The sequence below is a fragment of the Eubalaena glacialis genome, chromosome 18 (assembly GCF_028564815.1).
Source record: "Eubalaena glacialis isolate mEubGla1 chromosome 18, mEubGla1.1.hap2.+ XY, whole genome shotgun sequence".
Taxonomy (NCBI): Eukaryota; Metazoa; Chordata; class Mammalia; order Artiodactyla; family Balaenidae; genus Eubalaena; species Eubalaena glacialis.
Window position 1 is genome coordinate 20,055,098 of NC_083733.1, and position 18,737 is coordinate 20,073,834.

At 50.8% G+C, this 18,737-nt stretch overlaps 1 protein-coding gene across 1 annotated transcript; it reads right to left on the reverse strand.

The window, feature by feature from the left end:
- Window positions 1-2,463: 2,463 nt before the first annotated feature.
- On the reverse strand, window positions 2,464-11,450 carry CMTM3 (CKLF like MARVEL transmembrane domain containing 3). Its single transcript, XM_061174393.1, has 5 exons — window positions 11,202-11,450; window positions 7,969-8,124; window positions 6,819-6,914; window positions 6,294-6,414; window positions 2,464-4,276 (listed from the first exon to the last, which is right to left on the reverse strand). The coding sequence occupies exons 1-5, from the start codon at window positions 11,346-11,348 to the stop codon at window positions 4,248-4,250; spliced, it is 549 nt and encodes a 182-aa protein (XP_061030376.1). The 5' UTR covers window positions 11,349-11,450; the 3' UTR covers window positions 2,464-4,247.
- Between the last annotated feature and the right edge of the window lie 7,287 nt (window positions 11,451-18,737).

Sequence of the window (18,737 nt, forward strand, 5' to 3'; positions counted from 1 at the left end):
TAAAGTTTAGTTTATGGATCCTTCAATCGTCTATCTTTTTCACAGGGTTAGTTTGTTGTCTAGTTTTTATGCCAAGACTTTAATTTGGGTGACTCGCTATCTAGACACCCTGGAGTGTTGTGTTTTCTTTGGGATGCATTCTACACAAGGCCGAGAGCCTTCATTAAGGGGTTAATAGCCTGGACTCTAGTGAGCTACATCAGAACTTTCATGGTTCTAATTTAGAGTAGGAACTTGTCTCAAATGACCTTAATCAGCTTTGTTGGTGGGATTAGGGAGAGGCCCAAAGTTTCTTTTCATAAGTGCACCTCCGAGGAGAGAACGCATGACACAATTGATCTGACACTGGTTTGTACGGGTTTCAGTAATAGCCTGGAACTATCCAATCTGAGTCGTCTTTGGAGGACACTGCTGAAACCCGGTAGGAAGCACCCCTTTTATCAGGAAAGCCACCTGAAGGGATGGTCAGGAAACGAGGACAGCATGGGGGCCTGGTGTCCACGCAGGCAGGGCCGGGTCTGGGTGCTTCCCTTCGTGGGCCATTTTGCTTTCCTGCGTGTTCCAGAATTGATTTTGCAAGTTTCAACTCTGTTCTCCTTTCTGCAGATGTGAGGAAGGCAGATATTCGGTGCTTGGAGGGAGAACTGGCTGGTCCAAGGGTTCCTGGGGGAGCGTGAGGGCAGGATGCCTGTGCCGCCTCCCGGGACTGGCCCAGGCCGCTAAGGCCTCTCGCCTGCTTCCAACTCTGTCACTCCGTAACCCGTTTAAAACCGAGTTTTCAAATCCTGCCTCATGATGAAACTGACGTATGTGGATAAAACCAGTGCTTTTCATAACTTGATTCTGATGTAGTTTCCTCTAAAAGAATGCTAGGGGTCGAAACTATTTGTATATGTTGAAATTTGTAGGGGTTCAGGAACCCGTGGCAAAAACACTTAACTATTTATTACAGGTATGACTGTATTTTTTCTTCTCCCAAAGTAGGTAATTATGTCTGTATATTTTAAGACAAATAATAATCACTTCACCTTTGGTGCCTTCCGTGTGTCAGTCACATGAACACTCTTGTCAATCATGGAATTGAAAAAAAAAGATGTACATTTAGTTAAACAAGATAACACTATTTTTGTAGCATGATTTTAGATTGTGTCCTTTCAATATTGCTTCCAGCAATGTTGGTTTTGAGGTTTGGTCGTTTTCCCTTTAAACTTCATTATATATTTTAAAAAAGAAGAAAAAAAAAAAACCCCAAACCCCCGGCTTTTCCTGTCTTGTTTTCTGCTGCTTTCTCCCCAACATCTCGTTTCTACTTATTTAAACAGCCTGAGAGTGAGAATATATTTCTGTGAAGTAGTTATTGATCAGTATAACTGCATTCGGCATTTTTTAACCACTTTTTCAGTTTGAACAGCCACCGCTCATCTCAAACAGTAAGAGGAAAGTGGTTCCATAAAAAAAGAACATAACATTCTTGGTGCTCTGACTTCCCCTTCTTTGGGTCTAAAATGGTGAAAAAAGCCCTTTCTCTGGCTGGTGTCTGTCTTCCAGATCAGCTCAGGCCGCCGTCCTCCGCCTTGGCCAGCCTCCCTCTGCCCGCGTGAGACGTGCTGGGGTGGGGCGGGGGGGGGGGAATCTCTGCTGGTCTCGGGCTCACCTTCCACTCGGATCTCAGATTGGTTTGTGGATGCCCTGGGTAGGTTCTGTGGCCCTTCCTGGTTTCCCGCCCAAACATAATAGATTCCCTGCTGTGACAAGCTTGATGAAATTAAGACACAGAGGACTCGCCGGCTGCTCCTTTTGCTTTCCCACCCCTGCAGGACTGAGTTATGTCTGGTCAAGAAAAGTCTTGAGTAAACTAGCTGAGCCCATTTAAAATGAAGGAATGGATTTATTAAAACATACAACTGTAGCTTTTTTTGTTGTTGTTGTTGCTTTGAAGGGTCGGAATGTGTCATTATTTTCTAACAAAGGAAGTAGAGTCAGATGGCTGATAATTCCCATGTGATTACTCGGTACTTGGCCCAGTGGTACTTGGGAGAGGGGTCATGTTAATTTAACAACTACTACACTTTGCTTCTTAAAAGTCTATTTCCTTTAGCAGTGGAGACACAGCTGCGGGGTGACCTGAGGTGACGCCTGTATGGCAAACTTTGGTTTATGCTGTTGGTAGGTCAGAGCTCCCATCCTGGCTTTTGAAGCTGGTGTGGATGCCCTGGGGTGGGCACCACCCGGCTCCCACAGGCTCCCAGGTTTGACTCTATCCATTTGGAGTGGTTTGGGGGCCCCAAAGCCTTTGCTCCTGTTGGTTTGTCCCTGACAGCAGACAAAGCCTCGTGCTGCCCTCAGTTTTCCCTCTTTATTTCTTTTGAAGGACCAACTTTTCACGGTACTTGTCCTGATTGTTTTCATAGTGTTCAAATCTGTATTTTTGTATGTAGAGGGAAATAATTTTCTCAACACTAATCGCTAATAAATGCTGTATTAAATTGTCATGAAGGAGTTCTTGTTTAATAAACGGACATGTAAAAACAGTATCATCTCTTTCTTCGCTCTGCCTCGCCTCCCGCCTCTTCAAAGGCTGTGGCCCGGATCCTGAAACAGGCCCGTAGGGCGGGGGTTGAACACAGCCACAGTTGGGGGTGAGGACTCCGCGGTGTGGCTGTCCACAGGCGGCTTGGCTGGGCCTGGCGAGTTGGGGCCACACCCACAGGCCCGTCGGCTTCTGCACAGTCCACTTTCATACGTGTTTTCAGAACACACTGTGTGTGAAAGTTGGGGCAGAATGCCTCGATCCTTTTCCATCGCCGGGGCCAAAGCGCTGACTTACCACGGGACGTTAGCCTGATGTGTGGGTGAGATCCTGGGCCTCTTGTGAGGACCTGGGCAAGTCACCGAACCTTCCGTCAGTTTCCTGAACTGTGAAAGAGGATTGTGTGAAGTGTAGAGTACACGTGCAGACGCCTAGCGGGGGCCTGGCGGGGAGCAAGTGCGCGTGCATCATTGCTGTAACCTGGAGCTGCCAGGATCCACACGGCGCATGGGACCACTCTGTGCTGACGCATGACACCCGGCAGCGTTGCTCCGGGTGTGTAAGGTTTTTTTCAAACACACACACTCCAAGCAGGAAGTCAGTCTGATTTAATCCATTATGGCTTTTTTCAGGGTAGGAGATTCACATGCAAGAGAAGAACAAAGATTACAAATGCCCAAAACGTGGGTCCAGAACTCTGGCTCATTCACAAGGCCTCTTGGGTCACAGGAAATGCCATTTAAGAAGCTGCTTTTGTGTAAAAAAAAAAAAAAAATTATAAAGTTACAAAATCCCATTGAAGATACATGCACAGCATAATAAGGTCCTTAGGTGAATACAGAAGGCACGTCTCGCCCCTCGTGAGGGTCAGGTGCTCAGAAGCACATTGTCCTGAGGGCCCGAGAGCCTCTCGCCTGCTGACGGCCCAGGGAAAGACAGGGTTTGGCTGGGCCTGCCCAGCTGCCCTGGGGGCTGTCACTGCCACTTTGTCGTTTGGAGCCCTCGATCTCTTGGACCTGGTAAGCTAGTCTACGAGCTCTTCTTGAAACAGTCTTAGACCCAGAAGAGGCATGTCATCTGAAGAAGATACGGTCTCCAAGGGTGTAAGGTATCACTCATGGGCACTGGGACCCACTCTCTCCTAGATCATACAGCAAAGGCCAGTTTTCTCCCTGCTTCAAGAATGAAGAGGGAACTGTTGCTCCTTGAACAAAAGAATCTTGGAAGCATCGTTCTCCACAAGATGCCTGCCGGGAGCAGGGGCACCAGATGCAGACAGAAACCACTGGGGCCCAGGGGACGGCCCTCCGCCGGTTTGTGCCTTGTCTCTCCCCCGCACTCACCACAGCGTGAAGTGCTTCCTGGGATGGTATAACAAGGCTCTATCTGCGTTGTCCCCTTGTGCTTATTTTTGGCAGAGGTTTAAGGGCTTAAGGTCTGTGGGACAGAAACGAGAAGTGGCGGAACGATGCCCTCACGAGCAGAGAGGCTGGAGAGTGCTAAGCCAAGGGGTGCCATCATGTATGCCGGGCTCAGGAACGTCACCCTGGGGCTGTGAGGAGGCCTGCTCCGTCAGCAACTCCCGCTGCTGCTCGAGAAGTCACAGCCTCCCTCCCAACACACACGGTCCCCTGGCCACACTCCGGCCAGCCAGCATGGTCAGAAGGTGCAGGAACGGAGGCCTGCGTGGCTCAGGCTGCCAGGGCAGGTCGGGTCTTCAGTCGGAGTCAGAGTCGGAATTCTCTTCTGAAAGGAAAGCAAAGAGGATGCTTGGCAGGAGTTTCGGGGCCAGCGGTGCCCGGGAGCCGTCTCTGGGGAGGCACTGGCGGCTGGAACCCGGGGCTCAGGCCGCTCCCGCAGCTGATGGCACTGTGGGTGGTGTCTGCTTGGCGTGAGGACCATCGAGTGCTTGGGACCCTCCGGGTGCAGTCGAATGGAGGTGGGGAGCCCAGATGCCCCTTGCTCTGGGGCTCCAGGCCCTCCCAAATCTGCCTGGGCTGTTCTCACCTGGAGGTGTCAGGGTTGTATATCTGCCCCCCAACCTGCAGTTCAGCAGGTCAAGATGGGGCTAGCTATTGCCCAAGAAACTAAAACATACTGGAAAATCAGGAAGCTTCTTTTTAGCCATTTCATAGTTTCAATCTCCCCTGCCCCAGGAGTTTCAGTGTCCCCTGCCTGGGGACAGCAGGCACTCAGTGGAGAGAAGCCAACTCCAAGGCAGGGCCTGCAGGCCCCTCAAAAGCCCCCCCTTGTCTTTCTGTCCAGCCACATGTCACTGCTGATCCTCACAGGACGCGACCACCTGTTCCAGAGAAACACCTCACCTGGACGGGAGCACCTGCCCTTTATACTCTGTTGTCTTCCCTCCACCTGTCCCATTTCTTCTGCCTGCACACTCATATACATCCATCAAAACCCAGCAATGGGGTCACCTCCACAGCCTCCTAGCTGGCACATAGGGTGGGTGCTCCCTCAGCTGCTTCATCCCTACCTCTGTTAGCTCTCATTGTACTGTTACGGTTGACATCTACTCTGGGCTCCTCGTGCCCCCGTTTATGCCATGTGTGTACATCACCACTTTGTCTCTGGGTCTAATTCCTGTCTGGGCTGAATTCCCTGAGGGCAGGTAGTTGGCCTTGCCCGTGTGCACATCCCTAGGGCCCAGCACATGGCAGCCTCTGTAGGTGTTCGGGTCAACAGAGGCTGACAGAAGGGCCGCGAGGGATCAGGGGGCACCAGGCTGGGGGAGTTTGGTGCTGAGCCAAACATCCGATTTACTCAGTTGCAGGAAGCTGACATCTGCCTCTCCATTTAAAGCCTGCCTGGGGGTGTGGAGAGGAAGGGGCAGGTAAATGGCCTGGGCCCTCGGTCCCAGGTCGGCTCCTGGGCTTCCCGGCATTTCTGTGCTGGAGCCTCCACCGCCCCTGTGACTCCTGCCCCCTGGGCAGGGACCTCCACCTCCTCTGGTGGCCTCCCCGGGCAGGAGAGCCCTGGGCTGTGGCTGAGGAAGGCCTGAGGGAGATCACAAGCTCCAAACCAGCTTGGAGTTTGGATGCACCACTATAGGGCCCCCAGCTGGGTGCATGCACCCCGAGGATGTGACACGTTGGTATGGCTGCTGTCATGGATGGAAAAACCAGCCATCCAACTTGCAGGGATTTTTTTTTGTTTTTGTTTTTTAAATCAGGTAATGATACAACAGCCATTCTGAGCTGAAGGATGGCTTGAGGGGCCAAAAAGTCTGTGGTACTTTCTTTGGATCTAAAAAGTGAAACAAGCCTGAGCTTGACTGTGTTTGCCTGGGCGCTGCGGATAAGCATGAGAGCTTGGTTCGCTGGCCCTTGAGCTGGGGGCAGGCGAGACTGGGGAGCGGGGGCGCTGCTGTGGGACAGGCGGCCACGCTGCAGCCCAGTGGATGGCGTCCAGGGAGTTGAAGGGGAGTGACTGGCCGTCCTGGGGGCTCGTCAGGGAAGGTTTCATGAGGAGGAGGTGCCGGGCGTGCCCTCAGCTTGCCCCTCCTGGAAAGGCTGAGGCCCTGGGGAATCCTGTGCTCCCCAGAGGGGACCGGCTTTATGATCAGTGCCGCATGAAGGGATAGGAGAACCAGGCTGTGAAAACACGTCCTGCCCGTGGGGAGAGAGGAAATGCTCTTACTCCAGCCTCAAACTAGCCAAGTGTCCCCAGGGGAGAGCAGGGCCCCTGCATCAACCGTTCCAGGTGATGCGCTGGGTTCCCTGGTGGGACCCACAGGGTGGCCACCTACCTTCTGCCTTGTCAGCTGTGGTCTCATCTGCGGAGTCCCCTTGTTTGAGGAATTTGGCCACATCGTTAAAGATCAGGTAGAAGTCAATTGCAAACACGATGGTGGCGAAGAAGCCAAACACCTGTGCGATACAGGGGACAGGGGGAATGGGACGCGTCATCAGGGGCTGGGAGCCTGGGAATGGGGAGGGCCAGCCGGAGCAGCCGCTGCCCCATCCGCATAGCTTTGTCTTTATCTGCTTGGATAAGTAGCTCAGATTGGCGGACACAGACCCCTCCCGTTAACGACAGAGAGGAAAACGAGCTGTTAACTTGGTTTGGCAAACAGCCTTTTCAAACTCTGGGCAGAGTAAATCTCCAATAAGAGGACAGTGGAGTCGCTGAGATCCACGTGAAAGTCCAAGGTACCTAGGCAGAGGCAGAATATGCCCAAGAAGCTAAGAGGGCCACCCACTTAGGAGTGGGGTGAACTTGAGTGGGGCATCACTGGGCATCCCCCCCTCCCAGGGGTAGAGTGGCTACTCACCCCGGCTGCTTTGGAAGCTCCGTCCGAGTATTTGGCCACAGCTGTGATGGAGATGGCGAAGTAGATGAGGGCCGCTGTGACACAGCGTAGGAAGTCCTGGGGAGAGAGGGGCATGGTCACAGCGCCCTGAGCTCCCTGGAGTGGGGCACAGCATGGGAAGGGAGCCGCTGGGAGCCGAGGCAGGGGAGAGGGGCTCAGAAGGGCACTGTGTGCCAAGAACAGGGCCGGAATCCCACTGTCAGGGGAGGATGGGTCTGGCAGCCTGGACACCCGGCCCCCAGGTCCAGCGTCCACGGCATTCCCCCTCTTCCTGGCCCCACCTGCACTCCCTGGTCCTCCCCTGACCTCCACCCCACCCCTGCCCAGTGGCCCCCTGTAGGCTGCCGTCCTCTGCCAGGTGGACAACAGGGTACGGACCAGGCTGCAGCTCGCCCTGTGGCTTGGCCCAGATGCAGACTTCCCCGTTTGGCGGGGAGGGAGAAGTTGGAAATCTTGTCACTGCTCCCTCTGGCTCTCCGATAGGGAGATCTGGCCCCAGACCTTGCTTTGCCACATACTTGTGGCAGATCATTTATGTATCATGGTTTCTGTCTACCGGTCTCTAAAATGGGGACGGGGTGCAGCCCATCAGGAAGAATGCTGGTTATGAAGTCAAGAGACCAGAGTTCAAGTGCAGCCTTTCCTGTCCCTTCTCTCTTACCCATTTCATACAGCAAAGTCCGGGATGGGGTTCTGGGCCCTCCCAGGTGATAAAACGAGTTGTCAGGTGGCTGAGATCTGGGTAAGCCCTGCAAGTCCTCAGTTAACCGGCCCTGCCCCATGTGGAAATGGCTAGAATTCCTGCGGCTAAGACTCATGCCGATGGGCCCAGTTGGGAACACCAGCGCCACCTGATGGTGAGGGGGGAGGATGCCGTCTGGGGTTCGTAGCCTCACAGAGGGACACTGGAGGCCCTGGAGGCAGGGCAACCTGCCCTGGGTCATGTGGCTGCCGTGTGGTGGGGCCTGGATCATCCGAGGCCAGGCCTACCCACCAGGTTCAACCAACTGCAAATGGCCCCTCCAGTGCATTGAAGAAAGGGTGAGGGCCGAAATGCACACCTCTCCGTGATGGCCAGTCAACCCCTTCCTCCCGGGGCCCCAGCCCTCACCATCATGGGCCAGCACAAGCCCTGCCACTTGTCGTTCAGCTGCATGGCATCAGCAAAGAGGAAGCAGAGGGCCAGCAGGAACTCCAGCAGGGGCGCAGTGAGGAAGGCGGATGCTGAGGACGCCACATAGCAGACGAAGGTGATGAAGGAGAGACCCTGGGAGGTGGGGGAGGGAGAAGTCAGAGCCCGTGCACAGCCCCTCCCTGCAGGCAGGACTAGAGGAGGCTCCAGCAGGTGAAGTGACCTGCCCAGTCCTGCAGCTGCACGATTAGAACTCCATCAGACGCACACCCGTGCTGCCCCCAGTGCCTCTGGGCATGGCTCTGCATCCTGATCTCAGGCCAGCTCCCTGCCGGGACCCAGTCAGGAAGCCCCAGCCTCTCCTGCGTCCAACCCCCCAGGAAGCTGCCTCCTGGGGCTGCGCCACTCCCACCTGCCCCAGAGGCTCTATGGCAGAATCCACCCAAGTCAGATGGTGCCCAACGGGAAAATCAAACCCAAGCCGTCTCAAAGGCAGTCCACTAAGCAGGAGCCAGTTTCAGAAAATTACACCCAACACCCAAGATTTGTGCTTGAATGAAAAATTTACCTGAAAAACAGTACACAAATGTGGCGCTTTAGTTAATGATACGCATGCTGAAGTATTCAGAGTTGAAATGTACTGATGTCTGCAATTTACTTTGAATGCATCAAAAAATAAAACGGATTGATGGACAGATAGATATGTGATAAAGCAAATAGTATAATCTAGGTGGTGGGTATATGGGGTTTTTTCTTGGTATATTTGCAAATTTTCACAATAAGGAGAAAACATCCAGGAGAGGGAGTGGTGACACTGACACTTCATGCCCTGCTGCATCATTTGTTCAGCCTTTGTGAAAGGTGGGGCAAACTGTAATGAGGAATTGATTAAGGATTAAAGTGTTTCCTGCAGCCCTGTCCACACACTGTGGGTGGCAACTGATGCTCGAGGATGCCGAGGCCCCGGGTTAGTTCTGCTGCCCCGTGTGCTCTGAAGAGCAGCCGGGGATGATGGGGCTGTTCGCTCGACCAGTGCCTGCTGAGGCTTGTGGGGCGTCCTCAGCTCCTCACCACCACCCAGGCACCAGGTGCCGTTCACAGCCCACTCTGCAGATGAGAAGAGTGAGGTTCAGGGAGATGAAGTGCTGTGCTCAGTGTCGTACAGCTAGTAAGAGGGCATCAGAATTTGAACTCTGGCCTGGCTGACTCCACATCTGGAGTCTTAAGCAACACTGCCCTGTGGTTGCTGGCCTTTATCTGTCCTGGTTTTGGTCACTCTGGCTGGGTTTGAGCAGGTCCATGGCTGAGTAGCTCAGAGTGGGCCAGGGGGCTATGTGGGGATGACACCCAGATGCCCCACAGGAGGCCTTGTGGTAGCTTCAGACAAATGAGCTGCAGAGCACCCATATCTGGTCTGACACGACAATGGAGGTAGCTGAGCCCAACTTGAACAGATGGGAAAATAAGGTGTAGAGATGGGCTGAGAGGCTGCTAGGGCCTCCCAGGAAGGCAAGGCCACAGGACTCTGGCCTGGCCCTATCCTCTACTTCCTCTGCCAAAGGCTGTTCTGTCCCTCCTTTTCCTGTCCCCTACCCCCAAAGCCTGATTCTGGGGATCCCCCTCTCGATTCTGTTTCCTCATTCCCTGATTCCTGGTGGCAACTTCCTCCCCCTTCCTGCCCATGTCAGCCTCCCCACTTGCTTGGGCCTGGGGGCAGCCAGAGGTGACCGGAGGGGGGCAGGAGTGACCTCCAGTGGCTCCCCTTGCGTCTTCAGTGCCCACTCCTCATCCGTCCTTCCTCCCCACTTCATCCTCCTAGACCTAGATTCTTGGCGCCCAGCTTTGCCAAGGGCCTCCTCTAGGCTCTGGCCAGCATCCCCTCCACCCATGAGGTGGGCCTGAGTGGGGGTGTGGTTGGGGTCCCCTCAGGGGATGGTGGATTCAAGGCTTCTCCGAAAAAGTGGCTCCCATCAATCTCCAAAGTGGGGCTGTGTGGCCAACCAGGAGGCAACTCCCTGGAGTGTGAGCTGCGAGTCCTGGACCCTGATGCCTCATCTGGGAGTCCAGCAGGTGCTAGGCTGGTGACCTCTGGGCTGACCCCAGAGGCAGAGGAGGTGGTAGGACGGCCTCCTGCCATCTGCCCTGGGTGGTACAAAGGAGAGGCTGGGGCAGAACCCTCCTCTCTCTGATCCCTGCTGTCCCCTGGCCCTCAACTGACCCACGTCAAATCCCCTAGAGGCTCGGGCCTCAGCTTTCTTGTCTGCGAAGTGGGAATAATGACAGATTATCAAATTGCTGTAAATCTAAGTAACAAGTGCTCCACTCTTACCCCGCCTCCCCTCCGCTGGGCCTCTTCCCTTCCCTCCACAGAGGCCCAGCACCAAACCCCAACCCCACAGGCCGACAGTGCGGGAGTTTTCGGAGTGTCCCGAGGACAAAGGCCTCTTGATGGGCCTGGTGGGGGGGGCGGGTGCGGGAAGGAGGAAGGAGCTCAGCGGGGGCGGGACGGCTGGATCCTAGCGAGGGAGAGGAGGAGGGGGATGAAGTCACCCCGCTGGGCCGCCCCTCAGCAGCCTGGGTGGGGGTGGGCTCCCTGCGCGCCCCCCACTGTATGGCCCGGGCCTCACCCAATCCCGGGGGTCCCCCCTCCCAGCTGGCGGGACTCCACTCTGGCTTCCGCCCTGCAGCTCGAGGCCCGGCCGGTCCTCCCTGAGCCCAAGAAAGCGGGCCAGGGAGCAGAGAGACGACCCTGGCCCCCGACCTGGGGGTCGCGAACGGCCGATTCCTCCCAGGCCCGGCCCGGGCGTGGCGAGAGCCTTTGCGGAGCGGGGTGCCCGCGATGGAGGCCAGAAGATGCGGGGACGCGGCCCGTCCCAGGGGCCCAGAGAGGGCGGAGGCGCCGGAGGTCACACAGTGCTGGGCCGAGCTCCCAGGGGCCCGGCCGCCGCGTCGGGGGCCCCCTCCCCAAGCTTCCCTGCGGCTCCCGCCTCGCCTCCGACCCGCGGCTGAGCTTCAGCGAGCCCGTCCCAAACCGGGGAAGTTTGCCGATCTCAGCCCAACTTCGCGGGGCTGCGAGGGGCGTCGGCCGGGCGGGGCGCCAGGACCCGGGCGTGCAGAAGGCGGCACCCCTAGCCCCACGCCCGGGAGCTGCAGGCGGGAGCTGCCGCAGGGGTCTCGGCGCCGCCGGGAGGGGGCCGGGGGCCCGCACTCACCGTCTCCGCCAGCAGGAGGCGGCCTTTGAGCGAGCAGAGGAAGGCGCGCGCCGGCAGGAGGGCGCGGAGCCCGGGAAGGGCCGCGCGGGGCTGGGAGCGGCCGGCAGGCTCGCGGTCCGGGTCGGGCTCCGGGTCTGGGGGCCACATGGCGGCGACGGCCGGAGCTCGGCCTCGCTCCCTCTCACCCTGCGCACAGGAGGGAAACGGAAACCCCGACTGTGCGGAAGGAGAACCGAGCCAGACTAGCTGGGCGCGGGAGCTCGCCCCCGCTCCGCCCCCGCTCCGCCCCCGCTCCGCCCCCGCTCCGCCCCCGCTCCGCCCCCGCTCCGCCCCCGCTCTCCTCTCCTCTTTCCCCTCTTCCGCCCGCCTTCCTCCTCTTCCCGTCTCCTCCTCACCCTCGGACTTTGGCTGCCGGGGCTGCTTAGGCCCTCGCTGTTCCGACTGGCAGTGATGCTGGCTTGGGGCTTCCTCAGACCCACCCCCGCATTCTCCCCTCACCCTTGTCCTGGCGGCTGGAGACCTTTTTATTGCCGCCCTCGTCGGAGCTCCCACCCATCTCTCCTTGCCCAGAAGATTGTCTGCATTCGCTGTCTCCCGTCTAGCTTCCTGCCCTAGCTCGCGTCGGGGATCCAGGAACTTAGGCCTTCAAACAGCGAGACCTCTCTCTTGTTTTCCTGCGGCTTTCACCCCACTGTCAGCTCCCTGCCCCACTCCCTCTCTCTTTCTCCCCTGGCCACCCCTCCCATCTTTGGCCAGCCCAGCCTCCTGCGGCCTCTTTGTTGGCTGCCCCAGCCCTGGATTCGGCACCACCCCCATCTTCATCCCAGGAGGACTCCCAGATAGAGACCTCGGAGCCCCAGCCCCTATACAACACACACATGTCTCCAGGGCGTCTGGAGTTCAGTGTGACCAAGACCCAGCCCATGACATTCTCACTATGCCTGAGCCTCTGCTAAGGGCACTGCCATCTGCCCTTCCACCCCCAAGAGCCAGAGACCTGGGGATTGGCCTCGTTCTCCCTGACCCCACCCTCACCTTCACCCCCCATCTGTCACCAAGGCCCGCACGTCTTCGCCTCCTAAAGCTTTCTTAGATCTCTGTCCACATCTCATCACCACAGCCTCCGTTAGATCTCAGACCACTGCTGTCTCCTTCCTGGACTGTTGTGAGGGTGTCCTTAGGAGGCCTCTCTGCTTCCTCTCTTGGCAGCCAGAGGGTTGCTTAAATCATCAGTCACAGTCACCTCCATTCTCCTGACCTGGAAAAACCTTGGGAGCTTCCATCTTGCTCAGGGTCTGGGTATAGAGAGTAAAAACAGCCCCTGGCTACCCTTTCCTCTGTCTCTCCCACCTATAGAACTTCTTATCTCCTCCATGCTCCCTCTTGCCACAGGGCCTTTGTACATGCTGATCCCTCTACCTGGAATGCTCTTTCTCCACCTTGTTATCTGATTAACTCCTCTTTTTCTTCTGTGATCATACTGCATTGTCACTTTCTCAGAGGAGACTTCCCCGACCTTTCCAGCTAGGTAGGAGACATTCATTCACTCATTTATTTATTCATTCTACAGCAGTGCTAGAAGCCCAGGATGCAGGGAAACCCCAGCTTTGTTTGCGAGGAGGCTGGGTGGGTAAACACTAAGCATGTCCAGAGAATCCTGAATAAGATGATTCTTGGTAATAGATGTCTGGCTGGTTCAGAGTGCAGCCAGGCAGCCTGTGTGGATGAAAGGACTGAGCTAAGGGCTGGGGGTGAAGACGAATCAGACAAGGGGGTGGACCCAGATTGTGGAGGACCAGGCCTTGGTGTTTGGATTTTACTCCAAATTCCCTGGGAGGAGGCCAGGTGAAGATTAGAACAGAGGATGACCTGGTTCTGATCTGTGTTAATTAAAACATGCCTCAAAACTGTAACTCAATAATAAGAAGAAAACAAGCCAATTTAAAGAATGGACCAAAGATCTGAACAGACGATTCAACAAAGATATATGAACATCCAAGAAGCACGTGAAAAGATGTTCAATATCATTAAACGTCTAAGAATGTGAATTAAAGCCACAATGAAATCACATTGTACTATACACCTATCAGAATGGCTTCGTAAAAGGGGATGCTGCTATTTAAGTGCTGGTGAGGACGTGTAGCAACCAGAACTCTCAGACAGTACTGATAGGGGTGGAAATTGTTACCACCCCTTTGGAAGACAGTTTGGCAGTTTCTTAAAAAGTTAAACAGAGACCTACCATATGACCCAGCCATTTTACTCCTAGGTATTTACCCAAGAGAAATGAAAGCACATGTCTCTACAAAGGCTTGTAGGCAGATGTTTATAGCAGCCCTATTTTTAATAGCTCCCACTGGAAACCACCCACAGTCCATCAACAGGTAAAGGGATAAACTAACTGTGGGACATTTATACAGTGGAGTACTTCTCAGCAATAAAAAGAAAGAAATCATTGACAAACGCAGCAACATGGATGCATTTTGCAGATATTATGTTGAATGAAGAAAGTCAGACTCGAAAGGATGATACTGTATGAGTCCATTTTTGTGAAATTCTAGTACAGGCGAAACTAAGCTGTGGTGACAGAAGTCAGATCAGTGGTTACCTGGGGGCAGAAGGAAGCTTTCTGGGGTGCTGGAAATGTTCTTTATTTTGACTGGGGTGATGGTTTTACAGGGACGTACGTTTGTCAAAACACATCAAACTGTGCACTTAAAATGGGTGCATAGTATTTCATGCAATTTATATCTCTTCTACTGAAAGGGTTCTGAGAAAAAAAGAAAATACAGTGACTGACTAGAGTGGCTGAGAGGGCCTAGGAAAGGGCACGCAGATCTGGGTGGGTACCCTTGTGTGAGGTGACCGGATATCTGTGACGACTGTGCATTCCCCGCAGGCTCTGCGCTCCCCAGGGGCCTGTCATCATGGCCCGCCCCATCCCAGAACCCATCACACAGGATGGCACCAAGAAATGTCTGTTGTGGAATGAAGGGGGGTGGCCCTTTTCCTTTTACATTCTTTGTGTAAGGAATATTTTCTGTTCTCCTCCACTTATTTATTTACCTTATTCTTTGGGTTATAATTATGTACTATTGTGCTTAATTTTGTTGGTTAAGTAGTTCCATCTTTGGCCATTAGGACCTCCTTCAGGTGGGTGCCTCTGTACCTAACATGCCCCGTCTTTTTGTCTTTTTTCCGTTTTTTTTCCATTTTTTTTGGCCATGCAGCATGCGGATCTTAGTTCCCCGATGAGGGATCGAACCCTTGCCCTCTGCAGTGGAAGTGTGAAGTCCTAACCACTGGACTGCCAGGGAGTTCCCATACATTTCCTTATTTTCTGACCCTGTAAGATGCTTCAGGTTCATCTTATATTCTCCCCATCCCAGCCCTAGGATCAGCTGTCCTTCCAAGAAGCTCCAGTGCTTTTTACTGGAGAATGGTGTTTAGCAACCAAGATCTCTCCGGACAGTTGTTTTTTAAATTAATTAATTAATTAATTTGGCTGCTCTGGGTCTTAGTTGCAGCACATGGGATCTTCATTGCAGCATGCGGGCTATTTTAGGTGCGGCATGCGGGATCTAGTTCTCTAGTTCCCTAAACTGGGATGGAACCCGGGCCCCCTGCATTGGGAGCGCGGAGTCTTAACCACTGGACCAGCAGGGAAGTCCCTTGGGGCAGTTTTTAAAAAAAATTTAATTAATTAGTTAATTTATTTATGGCTGAGTTGGGTCTTCGTTGCTGCGCGTGGGCTTTCTCTAGTTGCAGTGAGCGGGGGCTGCTCTTCATTGCAGTGCGCGGGCTTCTCATTGTGGTGGCTTCTCTTGTTGCAGAGCACGGGCTCTAGGTGCCCGGGCTTCAGTAGTTGTGGTGCATGGGCTTCAGGAGTTGTGGGCTCTAGAGCGCAGGCTCAGTAGTTGTGGCGCACGGGCTTAGTTGCTCCATGGCATGTGGGATCTTCCCGGACCAGGGCTCGAACCCATGTGCCCTGCGTTGGCAGGCAGATTCTTAACCACTGCGCCACCAGGGAAGCCCCCTCTGGGCACTTTTAACTTGCATTTCTCTAGTTATGAGTGGATCAAACTTGGGTTTTTTGCATGGTAAGAGCCATTTGCATTTCCTTTTCTGAGAACTGACTGTTCACATCCTTCACATATTTTTCTATTATTGTTGATTTTTAAAAATCGGTATCTAAGAATACATATATTCAGGAAATTAATCTTGAAATGTGAGTTATGAATATTTTTTTCTGGTTTGTCATTTGTCTTTTGCTTTGCTTTTTTGCCATACAGATTTTTCTTTTAGAACCTGCTGTTTTTCTCCTTGAAAATATAAATGTAGTGAATGACCGTAGCAGGGTCTATGATGCTCACCATTCTTAGATGTAGTGGGGTGTGCCTTTCTTGGTCATGGTGTTTTTGCTCTTTTGATAAACCTCTGGATTCATTTTATTAGTATTTTATTTGGGATTTTGGCCTTGATTTTCATAAATAGAATTGATCTCTAGTTTTTATTTCATTTTATTTTTTGTGTTATTCTTTATTGTTTCCTAATGAAGGCATTTAAAGCTATAAATTTTTCTCTGGGGATCACTTCATACACATCCCCAAAATATTGCTCTAGTTTGTATCCATTTCTAATTAGCTGGTTGTTTCAGTTTCAAGTTCCTCTTTAATCCAAGAATTATTTTATTTTTTAAAAAAATTTATTTATTTATTTATTTGATTGCACCTGGTCTTAGTTGCGGCAGGCGGGCTCCTTAATTGTGGCATGCGGACTCTTAGTTGCGGCATGCATGTGGGATCTAGTTCCCTAACCAGGGATCAAACCTGGGCCCCCTGCATTGGGAGCGCAGAGTCTTATCCACTGCACCACCAAAAGTCCCCCAAGAATAATTTTAAAAAGGTATTTTTACATTTTTAATTAGATAAATTTTGGACTGTACATTGTGGTTAGTTTCTAATTTTATGTATTTTATCAGAGAATAGTTCTATATGTTCTGCTTTTTGGAATTTGTTAAGATTTGTGTCCTAATAAACAGAGAGTCAATTTTTGTAAATGTTCCATGTGTGTTTAAAAAGACTGAATATTTTCTCTTATTTGTTGGGTACAAAATTTATCTATTATATATCTTATTAAGTGTGTAATTTTAACCCTCTGTATACTTATCCTTTTTTACTTGATATATTTGACTTATTAAAACAGGTATATTAAAGCTACTCACTAAGGTTTTATTTTTATTTATTTATTTTTGGCTGTGTTGGGTCTTCATTGCTGCGCACAGGCTTTCCGTAGTTGTGGCGAGCGGGGGTTACTCTTTGTTGTGGTGCGCAGGCTTCTCTTATTGTGGAGCATGGGTTCTAGGTGTGCGGGCTTCAGTAGTTGTGGCGCCCGGGCTTAGTTGCTCCATGGCATGTGGGATCTTCCCAGACCAGGGCTCAAACCCGTGTGCCCTGCATTGGCAGGCAGATTCTTAACCAGTGCACCGCCAGGGAAGCCCTCACTAAGGTTTTAGGTTTATTACTCTGTCCTTGCATTTCTAATAGTTTTTGAGCTTTTTTTTTTTAAGATATGATCTTAGATGAACAAATGTTAACATAATTTTGTTCAGTGGAGTATAGCAATTAAGAGCATAAGCACTGGTTCTACCACTTTCTTAACTTCTCTGTTCTCAGTTTCTCCATCTGCAAGATGAGGATAGTAATATTACCTAAGTCATATGACTATTGTAGGGATGAAATGTGTTAATGTATAAAAGTATCTTAGAACAGTGCCTAGCATATAGTCATTTTTATTAGATATTATCTTAATAAAACATCTTTCTTTTTCCTAGTGAATGCCTTTAGCTTTGAATTCTGTTTCATTTAATATTAAGTTCACCACCCCTACTTTCTTTTTGTTAGCATTTATCTGGCATTCTTGTTTCTTAAAAAAATATTTATTTATTTATTTGGCTACACCAGGTCTTAGTTGCGGCACGTGGGATCTAGCTCCCTGACCAGGAATCGAACTGGGGCCCCCTGTATTGGGAGCGTGGAGTCTTAGCCACTGGACCACCAGGGAAGTTCCCGGCATTCTTGTTTATACATTTCTCATGTAAGTACTTGATGCAATAAATCTCTCAGTACTACTTTAGTTTCATCTCACAAATTTTAATATGTTGTGTTTTCATTTTTGCTTACTTCAAAATATTTTCTGATTTCTCTTGAGGCTTTATCTTTGACCCACAGATTATTTGGCAGTGTGTTTAATTTCTAAACATTTGGAGGTTTTCTACTTATCTTTATGTTATTAATTTCCAGTTTAATTCTGTTATGGTCAGAGAGCATACTTTGTGTGATTTCAGTTCTTTTAAATGTATTGAGATTTGTTTTGTGATTCAGGATATAGTCCATCTTGGTGAATTCTCTATGTATGCTTGAAAAGAAAGTGTATTTGTTGAGTGAAATGTTCTGTAAATGTCAATTAGATCCAATTGATTGGTGGTGGTGTTTAGTTCTTCTAGATCCTTGATGATTTTCTCTGTACCTGTTCTATCAATTATTGAGAGAAGAGTTGACATCTTCAACAATAACTGTGGATTTGTCCATTTTTCTTTTCAGTTCAATCAGTTTTTGCTTTATACATTTTGAAGCTCTGTTGTTAGGAACATTTAGTATTGTTATATCTTCTTCATAAAGCAAATTGACCCTTTTATTATTATGTAGTGTCCCTTTTATCCCTGGTGATTTTCTTTGCTTTATACTTTGTCCGATACTAACATTGCCATTCCAGTTTTCTTTTGATTGGTGTTTGCATGGAATATCTTTTCCCATCATTTTATTTTCAATCTAACTATAGCACTATATTTAAAGTGGGTTTCCTGCAGATGGCATATAGTTGGGTCTTTTTTTAAAATTTTTTTATCCATCTGGCAATTTATCTATTTTGACTGGTGTATTTAGACCATTTATATTTAACCTAATTATTTGTATATTTGGATTTAGATCTACCATTTTTCATCTGTTCCTTCTTTTTGTTCTCATTTCTCATCTTCTGCCTCATTTTGGATTATTTGAATATTTTTTAGTATTCCATTATAACTTACCTACTGAGGTTTTTTACTCTATCTCTTTGTCCAGTTTTTTTAGTGTTTTCTATAGGGATTGCAAATACATGTTTAACTTTTCACAGTCTACATAGAATTACTTTTTTACCACTTCAAATACAGTGTAGAAACCTGACCACCATATTTGTTCTTTTGTCCTCCCCTCTTTATGCTATAGTTGTCATACATATTACATCTACATATTACATCTACATACATTGGAAATCCCATCAGATAATGTTATGATTTTTGCTTTCAAAAATCATTTTATAGAACTCAAGGGGAAGGATATTCTGTTTACCCAGATATTTACTATTTCTGTTGCTCATCCTTCATCTTTGAAATTCCATATTTTCCTCTGGTATCATTTCCCTTCTGTCCGAAGAACTTCCTTTGGCAGTTCTTTCAGAGTAGATCTGCTGGAAATGCTTTCTCTTAGTTTTACTCTT